The sequence below is a fragment of the Hyperolius riggenbachi genome, chromosome 3 (assembly GCF_040937935.1).
Source record: "Hyperolius riggenbachi isolate aHypRig1 chromosome 3, aHypRig1.pri, whole genome shotgun sequence".
Classification (NCBI taxonomy): domain Eukaryota; kingdom Metazoa; phylum Chordata; class Amphibia; order Anura; family Hyperoliidae; genus Hyperolius; species Hyperolius riggenbachi.
In genome coordinates, this window is record NC_090648.1 from 168348022 (window position 1) to 168370819 (window position 22798).

The 22798-nt window shown below is 42.9% G+C and overlaps 1 protein-coding gene across 6 annotated transcripts in view; it reads left to right on the top strand.

Annotated features, from left to right (window-relative positions):
• ARNT2 (aryl hydrocarbon receptor nuclear translocator 2) overlaps positions 1-22798 on the top strand; it is a 142972-nt gene that overhangs the window by 44606 nt on the left and 75568 nt on the right. For all 6 annotated transcript variants that reach the window (XM_068275225.1, XM_068275222.1, XM_068275224.1 and 3 more), the window contains 2 exons: positions 9630-9843; positions 11866-12079. In XM_068275225.1, coding sequence (XP_068131326.1) covers positions 9630-9843; positions 11866-12079 — 428 coding nt within the window. The remainder of the gene's footprint in view (positions 1-9629; positions 9844-11865; positions 12080-22798) is intronic.

Consider the following 22798-nt stretch of genomic DNA (forward strand, 5'->3'; position numbering starts at 1 on the left):
AAACAAGTTGATCAACCAAAAAAAAGTTGCTTGCTATTTTTCACACAACTGATAAGACATCAATCATTGACGTCTTATCAGTCTTATCAGTTGTGTGAACAATAGCAAGCAACTTTTTTTGGGTTGTTCAACTTGGTTCACAACAAAAGTTGTTTGATAATTGTGCTGCATAAAAGACCGTGTGTATGGGGCTTAAGAGTAGTGCATAGCACAGCAGAACAGAAAAGAGACTGGTCCAGGCCTGGGGAGAGGTGAATATGAAAAAGTCTTCTTTTAAAGCGAACCAGAGACAAAGCACCCTCATGTATTTACCATATATACATGGGCGTCCGCAGAAAATTTTCCAGGGAGGCCAAAAAGGGGGGGAGGAAAAAGCCGAAAATTTGGGGTGGTAAAATGGGGCTACGTCGCCGAAAAATGGGTGTGGTCATGAACCAGAATGTGGGTGTGGTCGTGGGTGGAGACAAGTTTACATGAACTAAGCAATGGTGGGACATTAGATTAGGACAGTGCTGGCGAACCTTTTGGAGGTCGAGTGTCCACACTGCAAAGTCACTTTACTATCACAAAGTACGAACAGCAATTTAAACTAAATAAAAACGTTTTAACTCATACATGAACATTATGGAAAATCCAAGTTGAAAATAAACTGTGAAGATAAACAATTTCATTCATCCTACTCCTGAAAAATGTATTCATTTTTTTAGAACCTCCCAGTTTCATTTTCTGTTTTAAAAAGCGGAAAAAGTAGGTTTAATGCTATTGTCTCATATGATGATGATGCAGCTTTTTCCATAGTCTCTCAGTTAGCAAATATTTGACCCCCAACAAGACAAATTCAGCAATCATGAGGCCCCCCCATCAAGACAAATTCAGCAATCATGAGGCCCCCAACATGACCAACTCAGCAATCATGAGGCCCCCAACATGACAAATTCAGCAATCAAGAGGCCCCCAACAAGACAAATTCAGCAGTCATGAGGCACATAAATAGACAGCATTTCACATAAATAGGCAGAATGCCCCCTTAATATGGTAGACACCTCTCACCTGGCAGCAGTTACCCAAAATACACGCAATCTGACAGCAGTGGTTCCCCTAAAATAGGTAGCCCCAGGTCTATAGGTGTCCCCAGAATAGGTGGCCAGCGGCAAGATGTCCCCAGAACTGGTAGCCAGGGGTAGAGATGTCCCCAGAACAGGTAGCCAGGGGTATCTGTGCCCAGTATATGTAGGCAGGGGTATATGTGTCCAGTATATGTAGCCAGAGGTATATGTGCCCAGTATATGTAGGCAGGGGTATATGCACCGAGTATATCTAGTCAGGGGTATATGTGCCCAGTATATGTAGCCAGGGGTATATGTCCCCAGTATATGTAGCCAGGGGTATATGTCCCCAGTATATGTAGCCAGGGGTATATGTGCCCAGTATATGTAGTCAAGGGTATATGTGCCCAGTATATATAGTCAGGGGTATATGTGCCCAGTATATGTAGGCAGGTGTATATGTCCCAGTATATGTAGGCAGGTGTATATGTCCCAGTATATGTAGCCAGGTGTATATGTCCCAGTATATGTAGACAGGTGTATATGTCCCAGTATACGTAGGCAGGTGTATATGTCCCAGTATATATAGCCAGGGGTATACGTAGGCAGGTGTATATGTCCCAGTATATATAGCCAGGGGTATATGCCCCCAGTATATGTAGCCAGGGGGTATATGTCCCCAGTATATGTAGCCAGGGGGTATATGTCCCCAGTATATATAGCCAGGGGTATATGTTCCAGTATATATAGCCAGGGGTATGTGTTCCAGTATATATAGCCAGGGGTATATGTCCCAGTATATATAGCCAGGGGTATATGTCCCAGTATATGCAGCCAGGGGTATATGTAGCCAGTGGTATATGTCCCAGTATATGTAGGCAGGTGTATATGTCCCAGTATATGTAGGCAGGTGTATATGTCCCCAGTATATGTAGGCAGGTGTATATGTCCCAGTATATGTAGGCAGGTGCATATGTCTCAGTATATATAGCCAGGGGTATATGTGCCCAGTATATGCAGTCAGGGGTATATGTGCCCAGAATATGTAGACAGGGGTATATGTGCCCAGTATATGTAGGCAGGGGTATATGTGCCCAGTATATATAGCCAGGGGTATATGTGCCCAGTATATATAGCCAGGGGTATATGTGCCCAGTATATGTAGGCAGGGGTATATGTCCCCAGAATAAGTAGCCAGGTGTGCCCCAGCAGGAGGGGAGCAGCGCAGAGAAGAGAGAGAACTATGGGCACAGTGGGAAAGGGCGAACGTCTCCCCCCCTTTCCCTCACCTTAGGGAGCTCTCCCTCCCTCGCTCTCCCCTTCGGAACGAAGTGTGCAGCGGCTGGGCAGCGGGCGGAACTTACCTAGTCTCGTCGCAGGCGCCGGATGGATTAGCCGCTACTCTGGTCTGGTCCAGACCAGAGTGCGGCAACAGAACTTCCGGCGCAGGAGCGAGACGAGGTAAGTTCCGCCTGCTGCCCAGCCGCTGCACACTTCGTTCCGAAGGGGAGAGCGAGGGAGGGAGAGCCCCCTAAGGTGAGGGAAGGGGGGGAGACGTCCGCCCTTCCCCACTGTGCCCATAGCTCTCCCTCTTCTCTGCGCTGCTCCCCTCCTGCTGGCTGCACAGGCACGCGGCCAGGGGGGGGGGGGGGGAGCGGGCGGCCAGGGTCGGGCAGATGCCCGATTTTGCCATATCTGCGGACGCCCATGCATATTTATCAATGGGAACATTAGAGAAAACACCTACCCTGCTCTCTGCTTCATTCGTCACTGCTCAGCCTGCTTGTTTATAGCCCTGATAAAATACCTGACTGAGCATTCAGTCTGGCTTTACTTAGGAATCACTATAGCTGGTAAAGAGGAAAAATGTTTCATTATTGAACAATGGGGTACATTAGAAGTACTGTATTGTGTGAGACTTGAAAATACAGTAACTGACTCATTAGATAAAGTAATATGTGATTACCATGGGTCAGTATCCAGATTTCTAAAAATGTTTTCAGTAATTTCTTTCAGGACACAGTTGCGTTAGGATTATCTTCAAGCACACATCTGTGCCAAAGCTACTGATCTAAACATTCTCCTGTTATAGAATCAAAGAATTAACGAGGAATTAACCCCAGTTTTCCACTAAGGAATACAAAGCAGTGGCATTGTGTATTTTAATTCCATAAGTAATTTCTTCCTTGCTTCAGTCTATCAATACTGCTGTGATTTTGACTTAAGCCCAATCTACACGATACAATTCTATTTACGATTCGATTACGATTCTAATTACGATCCGATTAAATCCGACATGTCCGATCAGGATTCAATTCGATTTGCCATTGCGAAACAATGGCAAGTCGAAATGAATCGAATCTCGATCGGACATGTCGGATTTAATTGGATCGTAAATAGAATCGAATCATACAAAGAATCGTATCGTGTAGATAGGGCTTTACATGATTCAGTAAAAATGTCAAAGGTAAAGAAACTGGAAGTTTGACTGGTAAATGCAAACTAATAGATTCATTGGTTGTTACAGGCAGATTTCTAGTAAACCATTGTTCCAGTGTTTGTTCTGCCATTTAGAACTGTATAAAATAAATGTTCATCTGGCTGGTTATTTGTTGTAACTGTCAGGGCTGTGACAGTTAATTGTATCAGCAACACATCTCCCAAGTCTCTAGCACAGTTTCTACTAATGTTACCCAGTTGTGTTGCTGCTATCTATGTCACACCAGCGGAAACTTAAAGCTCCATAGATTTGTATTGCGGCAGCTACAATCTTGTCCTAGAAAGCAGAAGGTTGTAGCTGCTGCTATACAAGCCTATGGAGCCAAAACATTTGCTGCTGGTGTGACATAGATAACAGCAACCCTGGATAGCATTGCCAGTAACTGTGCAAATTTCCACTGACCTAGGAAGTGAAAGAAATTCAGCTTATCAAAGCCATTTTCTGCTGATCCGATAGCTAGCAGTGAGCTGCTAGCTACTTAATCAGCAGCAAGTGGTTTTGATTGGTTAAATTAAATCCCTTCCTAGATCAGTGAAAATTCACATATTAAGCCCAATCTACACGTTACAATTCCCTGTGTGATCGATCGAATCCAGGTCCGATCGGGACTCTATCGATAGTGTGATCAATTTTACATTGATAACTAACCAAAATCGATCACACTATCGATCGAGTCCCGATCGAACCTGTCGGATTTAATCGATTCGATCAATCGCAAGGGGAATTGTAACGTGAAGATTGGGCTTAATAAGGCAAATGTTGCTCATTACTAGTAATACTACTATGCTTACCTGTCTCAGCTATTGCCATGTATGGCTACAGTAATGTTATGATGAAATGAATTATGATGTGCAAGTACTACAGGCAATAGTTTGTCTATGCATTTGTAGATGACCTTTCTGCCTGCTGTACATCAGCACTGAGCAGTAAGTAGGTTTATGTGCTACTAGACTGGGGCACACAGACACACATACTGTCACCTGCTGATGTGTACAGAACATGACATGTCTGATCTACAGTACACCTTAATGTAGCTCTGTGCCAGGTCTATACTAGGAAAACTGACATGTATTATGTAGTACAGCACCTGGAGGTGTTTTGCACCCTTTTTTAGTTTGGTTCCCCGGGCCGCCTTCTTATTCACAAATTACAGCTATTAGAAGAAACAGCTGTTGGTCCTCTTATTATTATTATTTAGTATTTAGTGCATTTATAGAGAGTATATTGTCTTGTGACTTGCTGTCTCTTAGAGGGGCTCACAATCTAATCCCTACCATAGTCATATGTCCATCGAAGACTAGTGCCAATTTAGCGGGAAGCCAGTTAACTTTTCTGTATGTTTTGAGATGTGGGAGGAAACCAGAGTGGCAGGAGGAAACCCATGTACACATGGGGAGCACATACAAACTCCATGCAGGTAGTGCCCTGGCTGAGCTTCAAACCTGTGACCCGTCACTGCAAGGCGAGAGTGCTATCCAATACGCCATTATGCTGCCACTGTGCCACCCACAGCATTAATACACAAATTAGTCTGCGCTATGGATAAGTTATACGATAAATTAAAACAACGTGGTGCGCATTAGTTAATGTACTGTCACACATAAAACATCCAAGGAAAGAAAATTAATTGCGCTCGTAGACTAGGATAAAGTATACAGTTCAGTCCCAATATCACCAATCCAGTTGTCTTCAGTCCAACGGTATCTGGGTAATTCAATTCCAGGAGACTAGAACGACTCCACAGTATCCAGCCAACACGTCATGAAAGATAAAAATGAAAGGCACATAGCATAATCCAATTACATAATAAGTGCCCGTCACCTCTGAAAAGTAATCACAGTACAGCAGCACCCAGTGCAGAACCCCCCCCCCCCCTGTGCGTCCGCACTCACCCAGAAGGCCTCCACTCAATCCGGAGGTATAGATATGAAGTAACACGGGGGCAGGTACAACAGCACATCACGTGACTGGCTATCTTGAGGAGATGCGAGGAAGTGAGGTGACATGCGTATCAGCGGCTATCCGGGACCGCTAAAGACCTATACTACACGAGCTTGATCGTCTGCCTTATGTGAGTGCCTCTTTGAACTTTTCATTTTGTATAATAAATGGTTTTACACTATATGGAGCCTCTTTGAGCTTGCAGATTATATGGAGTGACCAGCAGCTGTACCTGCCCCCGTGTTGCTTTATATCTATACCTCTGGATTGAGTGGAGGCCTTCTGGGTGAGTGCGGACACACGGGGGGGGGGGGGGGGGGGTATTTCTGCACTGGGTGCTGCTGTACTGTGATCACTTTTGAGAGGTAACGGGCACTTATTATGTAACTGGATTACGCTATGTGCCTTTCATTTTTATCTTTCATGACGTGTTGGCTGGATACTGTGGAGTCGTTCTAGTCTCCTGGAATTGAATTACCCAGATACAGTTGGACTGAAGACAACTGGATTGGTGATATTGGGACTGAACTGTATACTTTATCCTAGTCTATGAGCGCAATTAATTTTCTTTCCACCCATAGCATTGCTGCTGTTCTCTGTGGTCATTAGAGATGTTAATTTTTCAGCCTTGTAAGCAAAATAAATGCAAATTGTATGCATCTTAGAATTAAACCACTTCCTGCCAGTTTGACTGTCTCAATTCTAAGCTGAATACAATTTTTATTAAATTTGCTTGCAAGATGGAACAAATAGCAGCTCACTGACCTTTCTAGTATGAAAGTGATTGACCAGTAGCAAAGCTTTGAATATGAGAGGAGGAGCCAATCCCAGCTCAGCTTGGCAGTTGTTATTTACTTATTAAATTGCTCCAGAGGAGTTTAAATGATTAAACCCAAGATGAGACCTTCTATGCAGGTATTACAAAGTACAAGTCAGTTTACCGCCTGTAGGGCTGGCACAGATTTACTGTAAGAGAACCAGTCACCAATGGTGGCTTGTAATAATCTGAATCTTCTTACTTCTTCTAAATACAAAGAAGCTGCCAGGGTAACAGGAAAGGAAACTAAAAGATTTATTTTACAGATTTTTGACTGCTACCTTCTGCTGCAGCTTAAAAGGGAGACAAGAGCGCTCTCACCTATGGACTCATCCGGCAGCAGAGAAGACGGCCTCTGTGAGGACATATATCCAACGTTTACAGAAGTAGTCACCCTCACAAAGAGAGAGAATGCAAAGAAGTGATGGAACAAATATCTATCCATGACTATTAACACTGTACTGTTATTTCAGTTGTAAAACATGAAGACTCAGATTATTACAAATGTCCTTTCATGACTGATTCTCTTTAGTAAGCTTCATCAGTGTTTTTTCAGCTCCAGTCCAAAAGTCATAGATTTCTGTATGAAGACATGGAAAATGAGAAGGGCAGATTTTCAATGCAGTCAGCCATGGTGGCATTCTATATATATATGTATGGGAACTGTTGCCTTCATTTCAAGAAGCAGCTCTTATATTCAGTCCTGCTTACACTGCTGATCTTTGAAGGCAGCAGTACCTAGAAGCTCAGTTCCAGGAAACACCTTATAGGAATCTTGGATAGAGTAAAACGGAGTTACAAAATCTTTTGAGTTTATATTGCTGTCCTGTGACCCCATCTGCAAGAATTCCCATCTTTTTCTGCCCAAGTAAAAGAGACAGTAGTAAAAGAAACTATTTGTATTGCTGTTCCTCATTTCCTGTCCCAGGACCACCTCCTATAGCTACAAAGCTGATGGAGGTTCCAGGAACTGGAAGGGGCAGGAAAATCCCTAATGGGGACACGGACAACAATACAAATTTTTTTAGTACTCTAAACTCTTCCCACACTGCTCAAAATTCAAATATTTTTCTTTCCTGGAAATGCGCTTTAAATGGAGACTCCAAGCAAATAGCTACGTACACAGTGTATTTAATTTAATTTACTTACATGGCACAATATGTTCCCATTTGTTCAGCCAGTTATGCGAATTGCTTAGCCCAGTCACACTGACCCTCTAGGCTTATGACACCATGATTTCCTTTCCTGTATCACTCAGCTCACTGTTCCATTAACCAGTCATACAGTGGTGTTGGTTCTATGGAAAGTGAAAAGGCAAGTGTTCTAGGAAAAGGCAAAGTTGAAATAAATAGTACTGTTGTCTGCTGGGCTAAGCAGTATGGCAGAGCTTCACTACCTACAAGACTGGCTCATCAGATCCTTTAGGCATACATTTGCACACACAAAGTCCCGAGATTGGATCATTAGAACCTTTAAATACACATACGAGCCACTAGCCCATATCATCATGTCTTACACACACCATCAGATCCTTCATACACCTATGCAACACATAATTCCATCATTAGAGGCACACACCATATTCACAAGATTTGATGGTAACATCAGTTAAACACACACCTACTCCATGAAACTAAATCATTAGATCTTAGTGCCTGAGCACAGTTGCACGCTAGGGATGTTCAATGAGATGCAAATAATTTTTGATTGATGCAGCATTATGCAAATTTGGTGTGCAAATGTATGCAGCTTGAAAAAGATCCAGTCAAATCCTACTGAGGTAAAATTCAATGGGTCCATTTTCAAGCTGCATAAATTTGCATACAAAATTGGCATAATCCTGCATCAACTCAAAATTCTTTGCATCTCATTGACCATCCCTACTGTGCAAATCTGTGCATTTTTCAACAAAACTTTAACGATACACAGTGCTGAAAATGCACAGAAGCAAACAAATGTACCCAGGCCCTTAGATACACACAGCTGTATCTTCAAATCCTTCACAAGCCCATATTCACACAAGATTCAAAGACTGGATCATCAGATCCTTTCTACCTACAAATATTCAGAAGATTGGATCATCAGTTTCTATAACTCTACAAGAATGGATTATCAGATCCTTAAAGAGAACCCGAGGTGTGTTTAAAGAATGTTATCTGCATACAGATGCTGGATCTGCCTATACAGCCCAGCCTCTGTTGCTATCCCAAACCCCACTAAGGTCCCCCTGCACTCTGCAATCCCTCATAAATCACAGCCTTGCTGTGAGGCTATGTTTACATCTGTAGTGTCAGTCTCAGCTGCTCCCCCGCCTCCTGCATAGCTCCGGTCCCTGCCCCCGTCCCTTCCCTCCAATCAGCAGGGAGGGAAGGGATGCAGGCGGGGACTGGAGTTCTGCAGGAGGCGGGGAGAGCAGCAGACTGACACTATAGAGATAAACAAAGCCAGCTTTGACAAGCTGTTTGTCAGCAGCACGGCTGTGATTTATGAGGGATTGCAGAGTGCAGGGGGACCTTAGGGAGGTTTGGGATAGCAACAGAGGCTGGGCTGTATAGGCAGATCCAGCCTCTGTATGCAGATAATATTCTTCAAACCCACCTCGGGTTCTCTTTAACAACTGGATCATTAGATCCTTCTTACGTACACACACTCACCACAAGATTGGATCATCACATATATCATCCACAAAATTGGATCAGCATAGCCTTTACACATTCCCCAAAATTGAATCATCAGAATCTTTACACACATACGCACACACAATCCACAAGATTGGATCACTAGGTCCTTTACACACACCTATATGCATTAATCATAGTGTAATTAGCTGTTTGTCTGGAGTTCTTATTTCCATGGCATTGCATGTTTTCTGGAAGTAAAAGGGTTAAACATCCCAGACCAGTGACTGTGCATTGACCTTTCACCTTCCAGCAAAGTTATGAGGGAATCTTGATTTACGCCCATCTGTCTATTCAATGCTGGAGCGTCCTGCTGTTTAATACACTCGGGGCCCAGCGGCAAATTCAGTCAAATAAACAATCTTTTGTACATTTTGAAACACTTCCTGAAAGTAAACAGCTAACCTGCCATCGGAATGTTTAATGAACAAGCAAACGGCAACCAGGTCATTAGCAAGATTCGAGTGAAATGGAAAATAGCATGGAAGCTGAACAGACACTGACAGCAAGCTTTGTGTACACACTTCCTGTCCAGCCTCACACACGTGTGTTTGTTGGGTTGCGGGGACCGTGTCCCTGGACGGCTCTGCTTGGTGCTGATTCTTATACTCTTCCGTTTTTTTCTCCTGCTCTGATTCTGCTTTCAGAGAGAATCACAGTGAAATTGAAAGACGTCGGAGGAATAAGATGACACAATACATCACAGAGCTGTCCGACATGGTTCCCACCTGCAGTGCCCTCGCACGCAAACCTGACAAGCTCACCATCCTGCGCATGGCTGTGTCCCATATGAAATCCATGAGAGGGACAGGAAATAAATCAACAGACGGGGCGTATAAACCCTCCTTCCTAACAGAACAGGTGCTTATGCTCTGCTAGCTGTCCTAACTATGCATGTTCACCACTCATCATTCAGGACTGTGTTAGCAATACTCTAGTAATAAAATGTACAGCATCAGTCAGGGCTTTTCCAGTATAACTGTTTAGAGTGAATGAATTACTAGCCTTGCCATTGCAGACGTCTTTTTCAGTAGTTGTCCAGGCTGTCCTTCTTATCAGATGGCTACAATTCTTACACCAAGCATGCCACCTCTGAAGATACGACCTGCGTGCTTGTTCCACGTCAGTGGCTCAGTAGGTAATGATACGGTAGGATGATCATAACTGTCTGATAGAACTGGCGGCTCCCATGTTCCTGACGGGAAAACTTCATTGTAAAGATCACAGAGGAACTGGTTTACAAAGAAAACTTTTTAAACTAAGGTAGCATGCAAAAAACACTATACATGGAATTATTCTGACGTAAATTTCATAGTGCACATGTGTGTGGGAGTTTTTTTTCTATATATTTTTGCCACAACACAAATCTTGAATTAAAAACAAGGCCCTTCCTTGAGAATCCCTGTATGATTGTCATGAATCTACATACATTATCTGTAACAGTAATTCGTGTTATCCCACAGTTTTATGTTATGTTTTAAAACTTAAAAAGTAGATTTATTGTTTTGTCTCTGCTGAATGACACAATTTTTCTCTCTCTCAGAGAGCTAAAATATATGAGCTATTGTCCTTTTTTGATCTGTCCCCTGCTCTCAGAAGCCGTTCTCTGCCAAGACTGGGTAGCTGAATGGCTAACTCAGGCAGAAAAAGAAGAAAAGGAACACAACATACTTATTTGGATGTTTGCCACTGTACATACACATGTCTATCTCCCTGATCAGGAATCAGTCAGGCAATAGTGATTTGCCGCCTTGCATTACTTGATTCCATTAGAAATTTGCTTAAAATGTATTCAAGTTGCTGGCACAGCTAGCTTTGTATCTGTAGATGGAGTATTAGGGTATGTGGCCATCTTTCCCTTGACGCTCCCTCCCACACCCAATCCATGAAGCGAATGACCTTCACCAATTGAATTTCACTCTAAATTGATCAATGGAGGACCTAGTTTTTAATCAATTTTTGCTTTATTTGATGTTTTTATTAAGTCAAAGACTGATTTAAAAACATAAATGTATGAAAAATATCTGTACATTAAAAACATCAGTGAATGGTTACTTTTACAGATAAAACAGGGAAGGGCACACAATGCATATAATAGGCGTTTGAGGAAAAATGGGCTTGTGGGTAGAGGTATAAGGAGAATAGAGAAAGCCTGTAGCATGTAAAATACTATTCTTTGGTTTCCATGTCAGCAGAAATTATGTAAATGTATTACTCACTGCAGTAGAGATAACATATTTATTCCCTTTTAAGCAATGCACATTGCCTGGCTGCTCTGCTGATCCTCTGTTTCTAATACTCTTAGCTATAGACCCTAAAAACATGCAGATCAGATGTTCTGACTGAAATTGGACTGGATTAGCCGCATACATGTTTCAAGTGTGTGATCCAGATACTACTACAGCCGAGGAGATCAGCAGGACTGCCGGGGAACTGATATTGTTTAAATGGGGAAATAATTATGGCAGCCACCATATCCCTCTGACTTCAGGTACCCTTAGACAAAAGAGAGGACAGAAGTAATAGAAGAAAATCTGCTGCAGAACAGGAGCAGAAGTATTGCAGTTACTGAGAGGGAACAAGCTGAATTCTTGATCTTGGTTCCTCTCCATGTTCGTACCTGTTCTGCTCCAGTTTTCTTTGCAGTGGTTTTTATAAACCTGCCTATGCAAATTTATTCCCAAACACATCATCAGTTTCCAGTATAATCAGGCATGTGCCATTGGCCCATACGCCCTCACATATCTAAATGCACATTCAATATCTCTTCCACTATTATTACACACATGTTAGAGTGCTACAGCTCTGTGTTATATTCCCATTCTATAGACTGTTAGTTTTCCCGTTGAAGACTGTTCTTGCTTTCTTTTTTCCCCTGACCAGGAGCTCAAGCACCTTATATTGGAAGCTGCGGACGGATTTCTATTTGTTGTGGCTTCAGAAACGGGAAGGGTAATCTACGTGTCGGACTCGGTCACTCCTGTACTCAATCAGCCGCAGTCAGAATGGTTTGGGAGCACTTTGTATGAGCAGACGCACCCTGATGACATTGAGAAGCTCCGAGAGCAGTTATGCACCTCTGAGAACTCCATGACAGGTTGGTTCTACTGTTGACATTTTGGTTAATTGATGAATTTTGAACCTGTGATGAAAATATATTTTTCCTATAGACTCAGCCATCCTTATTATCAGTTTGACATTTTACAGTATATTCTGGTTGTCTTTGTCAGATGCAAATTATTGTGAGTTGATGCAAATTATGTTAAATTTATACAGCTGGAAAATGGAACAATCAAATGTAGCAGCTACTGCCATGTTCAAACCACGTAACATTTGCACCAACCCAGAATCCTTTGCATCTCATTGACCATCCTTACTTTTGACTGGTACTGATGCAGTCTTGAGCCATGGAACCTAACATGCATGTTTTAGTTATTTGATTGTGATTGGTGCAAGATGGGGATTCCCATGGCTTTATGGGTAGTGAGGTTTGGGAAGTAGAATTACAGAATCATCAGAAGTGTAGGTTGAGGAAGCCAGGAGTCATGGAAATAGCTGTTTTATGCACCTTTAGGCTTCTTTCACACTTAACGCGCTGCGTTGCATCACTCAAAAACACTGCATCCCTTTGCAGAAGCAGCGATAGCCCTATGGAGCTATTACATTGATCGCAGTGCGTCACATCCCGACGCAATAACGCACTGCATCACCACGTAAGTGAGACATACTTCTTATTGTACTGTATGGTGTATGTTCGCACCACAGTGTCATGGTGTGGTACGGCCACTCGGGACTGTTAAAGTGCAATTGAACAACAATCACAGCGACACAGAAGAAGTGTGAAAGGAGCCTGCGCCAACTTGTGCATCCAAAACCTCAAGTTTGGACTTAAATATTTATATCATTAATTACAATATTTTACTCATGCATCTAGACAGCAATAACTGTCAACACCACTAGTGATATTCATCACTTAGCGCACTTCTTGTACTCTTAAGGAGTATAAAGGACTTCTTCATGTATGCCTTCCATGATACAGGGGTCTCTGTGCCAGCTGCCCTCTCATTGGGCGGTGACCAGGAGCAGCTTCCTCATAATTTACTCACAGCCGTAGAACAATGGGTGAGGGGAGACCGCCACTACTTCACAGCCGTTTGGCCCATTTCTGTTTTAAAAAACCCTTTAAGACGAAACACCCAGATAAGCCTAATAAAATTGTTACGGCAAAGGCAATAAAATTCCATTATGTCTGTACATTTCCTCTTGTGAGGTTTTTCTAAACTCCATGTCAAACACACCTCTGCTGAAACAAGACTCTGGCCACAGCAGCGGGAATGTACTGCCTCAGTGGTTTTCAGCATTTTAAAAACACATTAGACATGTTTGTGGCTGTGCAGAGCTTTGATATTCCACGTTTGGTGAATTCAAGCACAGACTGGCCTTGACTGAGAATTATTTTGCTGTGGTAGTGCTTGTATTATATCACTCACGTCTAGCACTTCTGCAAATTACCTAGCCAACGGACTTTGACTATTTAAAGTAAATAACATTTCCTGTAAGTTCAGTTCATTTTTATGTGCTCATAGTGGTATGTTATAGGAGAGTTTAGAAAATCATTGTTAAAGGAATTGTCAGGCAAAAAAAAATGAGTTTCACTGATCTGGGGCTTCTGCCAGCCCCATGCAGCCATCCTGTGCCCTCGTAGTCACTCACAGCTGCTCCAGTCCCCCGCCGCCAGCTTGTTTCATTTTTGCCGACCTCGGGGTCGACAGGCCGCATTGCTTACTTTTTTTAGCATTCCCACTGGTGCAGGAATATTGCATACATTTTTTGGCGTTAGCGATGCAACGCTAACAAATTCTCGCAGTGCAACACTAACTTTAAAATTTGTTAGCGTTACACCACTAACGCCAAAAAATGCATGCATTAATGTTCCTGCACCAGTGGGAATGCTACAAAATGTAAGCAATGCGGCCTGCCGACCCCAAGTTCGGGAAAAAAACAAAACTAGCTGGCGGCGGGGGACTAGAGCAGCAGTGAGTGACTACGAGGGCACAGGATGGCTGCATGGGGCTGGTAGAAGCCCCAGGTAAGTAAAACTTTTTTTTTTTTGCCTGATAATTCCTTTAAGTATATATATATATATATATATATATATATATATATATATATATATATATATATATATATATATATACACACACATATATATATATATACATACATATAATTTCACTTTAAATACAGGTTATAGTAAGGCAGCCAGTAAGACTGCAGCTAATCACTGTTGGAGTAGATTATGATCTAGCGCACCTGAATGAAAAATACTAAACTGGGAATAAGGATCCCTGTACTCACATTCCCTGATCCGATCCTTCCTCCTCGTTAGTATAAGGTTTCTTTCAAACTTAATTCGTTGCCTCCCATAATATAATCGCATTGAAAAGCAGTGCCATTATATTTTCAATGGAACCTTTCCCACTGTTCGGTTGGCAGTGCAGACCCAGGCCCAATGCACTGTATAGCACTGTTGGCCCATGCCTAATGCACTGTATCGCACTGTAGGCCCAGGCCCAATGCACTGTATCGCACTGTAGGCCCATGCCCAATGCGCTGTATTGCACTGTAGGCCCAGGCCCAATGCACTGTATCGCACTGTAGGCCCAGGCCCAATGCACTGTATCGCACTGTAGGCCCAGGCCCAATGCGCTGTATCGCACTGTAGGCCTAGACCCAATGCACTGTATCGCACTGTAGGCCCAGGCCCAATGCACTGTATCACACTGTAGGCCCAGGCCTAACGCACTGTATCGCACTGTATGCCCAGGCCTAATGCACTGTATTGCACTGGAGGCCCAGGCGCAATGCACTGTATCGCACTGTAGGCCCAGCCCTAATGCACTGTATCGCACTGTAGGCCCAGGCCCAATGCACTGTATCGCACTGTAGGCCCAGGCCCAATGCACTGTATCGCACTGGAGGCCTAGGCCCAATGCACTGTATCACACTGTAGGCCCAGGCCTAACGCACTGTATCGCACTGTATGCCCAGGCCTAATGCACTGTATTGCACTGGAGGCCCAGGCGCAATGCACTGTATCGCACTGTAGGCCCAGCCCTAATGCACTGTATCGCACTGTAGGCCCAGGCCCAATGCACTGTATCGCACTGTAGGCCCAGGCCCAATGCACTGTATCGCACTGGAGGCCTAGGCCCAATGCACTGTATCGCACTGGAGGCCTAGGCCCAATGCACTGTATCGCACTGTAGGCCCAGGCCCAATGCACTGTATCACACTGTAGGCCCAGGCCCAATGCACTTTATCGCACTGTAGGTCCAGGCCTAATGCACTGTATCGCACTGTAGGCCCAGGCCCAATGCACTGTATCACACTGTAGGCCCAGGCCCAATGCACTGTATCGCACTGGAGGCCCAGGCCCAATGCACTGTATCGCACTGTAGGCCCAGGCCTAATGCACTGTATCGCACTGGAGGCCCAGGCCCAATGCACTGTAGGCCTAGGCCTAATGCACTGTATCGCACTGGAGGCCCAGGCCTAAAGCACTATATCGCACTGTAGGCCCTGGCCCAATGCACTGTATCGCACTGTAGGCCCTGGCCCAATGCGCTGTATCGCACTGAAAATGTCAACACCGTTGTGGTGCAATCCCATTTCTGTAGATGCATACTGCAATGGATCAAGTGTGAAAGGAACCTAAGCGAGTAATTCCCTTTATCAATCTATGGACACATTATATGGGGCTATATTCAGTTTTTAAATCACTTCAGGTACTCTGTAAATTAAAAACATATTTTGTAGAGTTCTTTATGTCCAGTTTTCTTATTAAAATAAGATATAAAATACTTAACCTTCTTAATCCTAAATAAAGAGCTCAATGCAGGGAATTGTGCTGGGATTAGTTATATTTACAGTACCTGTGACATCTCAGGCCTCCACTCCCTTTCTTATTTCTTGCCTGGATTTCCCAGTGGCTTTCATATGATATCTGAGATTTAGCCAGCACACAGGGAATCCATGACAATCTGCCATAAAGATCTCCAATCTACGGCTGAACACAGACACTAAGTGATGAGGCGGAGGATCAGGTGTTCTGCACATAGCTTGGTTGGTCTGATCACTTCTTCAGGACCATGTGTCCAGTGCTGAACACAAGCTGCCTATCCTTCTTCCCCTCCACTAGTGTCTTTGTTCAGTGCTTCACTTTATTGTCCACAGGACTGTAACTTTGCAGTCTGGATACATAAAACAGACTTTGAATCAATTATCAATGGCTTGTCATTATCGCTCATGTTGATGTTGATTGCTATGTTGATTGCTATGTCACTTTTATTACTATATTTTTTTCACAGTTTCGTCCACAAATTCTCCTTGTGCACAATTTATGTAGCATAAACTGATCATCTCTACAACTCATCTATAAAGCCTGCAGCCCAGTTTCCACTGACTGCCGACATCCATCTTTAAAGGACAACTGAAGTGAGAAGAACATGGAGGCTGCCATATTTATTTCCTTTTAAAGAACATCAGTTGCCTGGCAGCCCTGCTGATCTATTTGGCTCCAGTAGTGTCTGAATAACTCCAGGAACAAGCATGCGGCTAATCTTGTTAGATTTGACAATAATGTCAGAAACACCTGATCTGCATATGCTTGCTCAAGGTCTATGGCTAAAAGTATTGGAGGCAGAGAGCTGCCGGGCAACTGGTATTGTTTAAAAGGAAAAAAATATGGCAGCCTCCATATCCCTCTTTCTTCAGTCGTCCTTTATGTCCATGTGTTGCAAATCTTCATAGGAATACACTTCTATACAGAAGTAGGAACCTCTGATGAATAATATACACAAATATGCATATATTTGTTTTTCTACCTTTGAAGTCAGTGTAGGTTGTTTAAGGTTCATTTTAGGAACTTTATTTTTAAATATAGACCCCGATTATGAGTACAAATTTACATTAAAGAGCTGTGTGACTATTACATAATCATAAGAGGTTATTCGGTTTCATCCTTTGTTGTATTAAGTGTTCTGGCCTAATGAACAAGAGCAAACAGCTGACATGACTCAGTGTATATGTCCACACAGTATATTTGTAGGTTGTAACATTAACCTGTGGATATAAGCATGCACGATGCATCACTATAGCTTCCTCACAGCAGGTCACCAAAGCCCTACAGTGCTCGGCAGGCTCCTGGCAAGAGACAGTTCCTGACAGTTCACGAGAGGCTCGGTTTAGTGTTTCACCAGCTCTTCCTGCAGTTTGTTATGGCAGATGTTTTGCTGGATCCAGTTCTGCTTCTCTTCGGAGTCAAATATTTATTCACCCTGCCTTGTTTTCCTTCTCTATTTGATGGTACTCAAAATGTTTAAAGTTCAGCAACTTTTCCCTGGTTTTGTTTTATTTTAGTTGTAATATTTCCGAGTGCTCGAAAAGAGAAAAAAAAAGATCCCTAGAAAGTTTATTTATCTTGCTTAACTTGCTGCAGAGGAATTGCTCAGTTTTCCTGAAGGGCTGGGCTGAATTCCTTATCAGTTGGATGCTCTGCCAGTGCAGTAGTAGGCTTCTTTGTGTCAATGATATCCCTTCCATTTTATCCATTTTTATCACATCTGATTCCCATCCGCAACCCACTTCACATCCCCCTCTTTGTCTTGGGGGGGTCTATTTATAGATTTGCCTGCATTCTCCAGCAGCATTAGTTTAGACAAGTTTCTAGCATCCTGATGAGGCAAGCAATTACGGTAATTACTCCTCAATCGTAAGGCCCATACACATGTATGAGGCATGTCACTGAGCAGGGATTGGGACCTGATCTTTTGGGTAAAATTGCAGGGCTGTATAGACCTTTTTTGCTATGCGGGGATGGAGGCCAATGGAGCGGTGCGGAAGTGACGTGGCGCGGTAGCTGGGTGAGTGAGGAGAACAATGCTCTTGGGCTTCGCGCAAACTCTTCCACTTGTCCCTGGCCCACTACTACCATTATGCAGCAGTGCCCTTTTTCACCTGGGACTAGGCAGGAACTTCTCCCAACATTTGGAGCCTAATAACCCACCTCCCCTTAAAGTTTTTTTCCAACAATGGGAATATGCGACCTTGCGGGAGGCACTTTCCTTCCCATATGTTGGCCATCCCCAAAGCTCATACTCTGCTGAACATAGGTACTTGATATCACTAACTGGCAGGCAACTGGCACCCACTTACTCAATATGCTGGAAACCTTTTTCTTACAGCAAGTTTCCATGAAAGCACACAAAAGATCCTTAACCGGCCATATGCTTAAAGGAACACTATCAATACCCAAGTGTTCTAAATGATATGTACAACTAATGTCTAAGTAGCTGTGTAAACAGTTTCCTACTTTTCATGTTAAATATCAGAGGCAAAAGCTTTAATTTATTGAGTGTAGGATTTAGCTTGATTTGGAACAAATCAATTGCAAAGGTGTGTCTGATATGCAACACATTGAAGCAGACTACAGAGTATTTTTCTCTGAAAGCAAAACCAGTATGAAAAGCTGTGGTTTCACAGACAATTACAAATGTTTATAACAAGTTACATTTCCTCTGCTGTCTTCGGACACTTCAGTCAGAGACACAGGACACAGCAGAGCTTTCTCTCTCACACACAGGGGGCCATATGCAATTAACTTTTTCTCCTGAGTTTTCTCCTAAGTGATATTTTCAAAATTGTCATTAAAATGCCTTTTAAACGACTAGCAAGCAAGAAAATACTCAAAATAAATTTGATAGTACTTTCTCACCTACTTTTTGATACTTTTTCAGTTGCAAACTGTTGAAAATGTATTTTAAACTGAAAATGAAAAATTATCTCCCAGGAGAAAACTCAGGAGAAAAAGTTAATTGCATATGGGCCACAGAGTTACACAAAGGGTTAACAAATGAAGTGTGATTGTTTCATTCTGCCATCAGTTTTGGCGTCAGTAAATTGTGAAAGTATTTTGATAACAGTAAACAAAGAGGTTGCCAGTGAAATGTATACAGCAGCAGCTCCATTCTGAGAAAAAGTCGCCCTGTGTAATACAATGTAACTATGGAAAGATGGATATCATTTTAAAGCTCTCCTTCTCCTCTTTCTGACGACCCCTAAATCGTCGGCAATTTCAATCGTGAAAATAGCGAACAATATAGGTATTACGTACGTTTGACCTGCCGCTACAACACTAGCATTATAAAACTATGTCTTGTTTTCACTGTGTGTGTATACAATCTTAAAAGTTCAAGTTCTGATCATGTGAATATGATTGTCCTTTACAATGCAATACAATATTGTATTGCAAATGGATTATTGAGATCAATTTGGGTATATTTATGTTCAAAAACGCATTACTGTCAGAGCAGGGACAAGATCCTCCAGCACCCAAGGCTGAGACACCAAAGTGCGCCCCTCCATCCCTCCCACCCCAGCCGTCACACACTGATTGCTATTAGACTAAGAGGGACACAGGGCCCACAACCTCCCCAACACCTTAATCTCTAGTTATTTGGCTTGCAGTCACTGCTATGTATCCCCTTTTCTTATTTCTTTCTGCTTCATACACAATTAGGAATGACAGCTGAATGAATTGTGCGCCCCCTCCTACACTGCGCCCTGAGGCTGGAGCCTCTCCAGCCTATGCCTCAGCCCGGCCCTGATTACTGTATGGTCCTAGTTTCATAGTGTATTTACGACCTTAAGAGTTCATTTTCTTTGATCACAAAATTCTAATTATGGTCTAATAAAATAACATATCTGAATGGGCTAAAGTTGATTAAAAGCTCAACTTAGACATAGGAGACCACAGTTCCAATCCTATGGTCAGTACGAAATCAGTATCAGTAAGAAATGCTTGGTATTGACTCCCTAACACTGCAAGGTTGTCTATTGAGCATGCCCTTAGTGCCTGTAGCTCTCAAGTGCTTTGAGTTTGACTGGAGAAAAGCGCTATACAAATGTTATTATTAGTACTTGGCTCTTTGACTGTATTCTTTTTTTTAACTTTGCTTGAAAATGGTTATTCTAACTCGGACACCATTAGTGTTCTGTTGTCTTTATTGTTTTATTAATTTACTATATGAATTCCTTGATGTTCATGCTCTGGTGGTTGTACTGTGTTAAAGGAATACTGTAGGGGGGTCGGGGGAAAAGGAGTTGAACTTACCAGGGGCTTCTAATGGTCCCCCACAGACATCCTGTGCCCGTGCAGCTACTCACCGATGCTCCGGCCCCGCCTCCGGTTCACTTCTGGAATTTCAGACTTTAAAGTCTGAAAACCATTGCGCCTGCATTTCCGTGTCCTCACTCCCGCTGATGTCACCAGGAGCGTACTGCGCAGGCACAGACCATTTTGGGCCCTTCACAGTACGCAGTGGCGTAGCTAAGGAGCTGTGGGCCCCGATGCAAGTTTTACATGGGGCCCCCCAAGCACTCTATACATAACAATTGATACGGCATGCCAAAACCTGCCAATGGCAACTACAGTGTCAGAGGTGCAAGAAGAGGCTGGGAAACAGTTTGTTAGTGATTACCACTGTTCACAGCATCTATAGAAGTGATTATTATGAGCACAGGACCAATAGAGAGGTAATACTGTAGTTGAGGGAGGGCCCTTCGGGGCCCTTCTGACCCAAGGGCCCCGATGCGGTTGCTACCTCTGCACCCCCTATTGCTACGCCCCTGACAGTACGATCCTGGTGAAATCAGCGGGAGCGAGGACACGCCAACAGAAGCACAGTGGTTTTCAGACTTTAAAGTCTGAAATTCCAGAAGTGAACCGGAGGCAGGGCCGGAGCATTGGTGAGTGGCTGCGAGGGCACAGGATGTCTGCGGGGGACCATTAGAAGTCCCAGGTAAGTTCAACTCATTTTCCCCCGACCCCCCTACAGTATTCCTTTTAAGTTATATGCCAAATAAAGTTGAAACAGAAAATGGCTTGGACCCAGTAGTAAATGTTTCATTGTTAATGGTTGTCACTACTGAACACACACAAAGTCATACAGGCTAGTCGTTACCACTGTAACACCAGTGAAGACCAACCCCAAAGGCTGATACAGGCCCTAGGTGGGTCCTCTAGAGCAGGGGGTCGATTGCAACTGTAACCTCTGCGCCCCATGTTCCTAGGCCAGTGATCTGCAAACTTGGCTCTCCAGCTGTTAAGGAACTACAAGTTCCACAATGCATTGCAGGAGTCTGACAGCCACAGTCATGATTCATAAAGGCAAATGCATTGTGGGACTTGTAGTTCCTTAAAGAGAACCTGTACTGAGTAAAATTATTTAAAATAAACACATGAGGTAACTTCAAATGAACATTATATAGTTACCTTGCCATCAGTTCCTCTCAGAAGCTCACCATTTTCATCTTACAGTGATCCCTTCCAGTTCTGACAACATTTTGTCAGAACTGAAATATAGCAGTTGCTGCCAGTTATATATCAGTTGCTGTCAGTTACAGCTGAGAGGAGAACTGATGTGTCCATGTTTCCCTATGGCTCAAGTGGGCGATGTTACAGTTTAACAGTGTGCTGACCAGAAAGCTGTTATGGTGTAATGGCCATTTTCAAAATGGAGGACGGAGAATTCCCTTGATCACAGTGGACAAACAGGACGCAGGAGAGGAAAAATAGATTGAGGAGTAGACTATGCAGGAGGTAAATATGACTTGTGTATGGTTATTTTGACTTTTAATTTTCAGTGCAGGTTTTCTTTAACAGCTGGAGAGCCAACTTTGCAGATCACAGTCCTAGGCCAATGCATTGTTTGAAAGAGTCTGTAAGAATTCTATGGAAGTAGTAAGATCTGCAGAGTCAATGTAATGGAAATATTTCCGGCAAGTCTTTCAATGTGTAACATTACCCTATTAATATGTTGAATGCTACTAAACCAAGAAAAATGAATCCAGATGCTCAGTGGATCTTTTTTCGGAAAGGCTAAATTAATTGGTGAATAGTGACAGCAAAAATTCTTGCTACATTTGTGGAATATTCGCACAGTGAATACCTGTTGAGTGGTTAGATATTGAATGTAGCGTTCAGCCTTTCATAAACAGACACCTCAGAGGTTCTTGAACATGTTGTACTGGTTTTGTGCAAGTTATTACAGATGATACTAGTACCATTCTTTCCCATGTGTTGTATTTCCTTAACAAATAACACTTTGCCCTGCTTGGATGAGATGCAATTACTGTTTCACGTTCTCTGTGTGTGGTGATGATAGTAGGTGAGTAGGTTACAGTACCGGTAATGCAGGTGGGGGTATTTAGCCTGAGGATAGTATATAGTGGAAATTTATGATTCAGGAAATGCAGCAGAGTTTCATTAGCCTTAAAGGGGAACTGTAACCAAGCATTGAACTTAATCCCAGTGAGTAGCTGATACCCCTTTCCCATGAGAAAATGTTACCTTTTCTCACATCAGGGATTTCATGTCTGCCAGTAGTCGACATGATTACATGCAGGCTGAATGTGGATCAAACAATATGAACAAATTATATTTTTTTACTTCTCACTTTGCAATGTATTGATATATTTGTTCCCCCTTTTCACTAAAGTTCCTCTTTAACTTGGTGGATTGTAGGTGTTGTATGTGGTGATTACTTTATATACTTGCGTGCATGAGAGGGGTATCATGGAATTGTGACTAATATCACATAAAAATTGTAAAATGTAAAATGTTTGTGTATACATGCATTCCTCCCTGAGTAAATTGCACTATACATTAGTTTTTCCTATGTTGCTGCCACTTACAGTAGGCAGTGAAAATTTGACAGATCTGACAGGTTGTGGACTAGTCATCTCCTCATTAGTA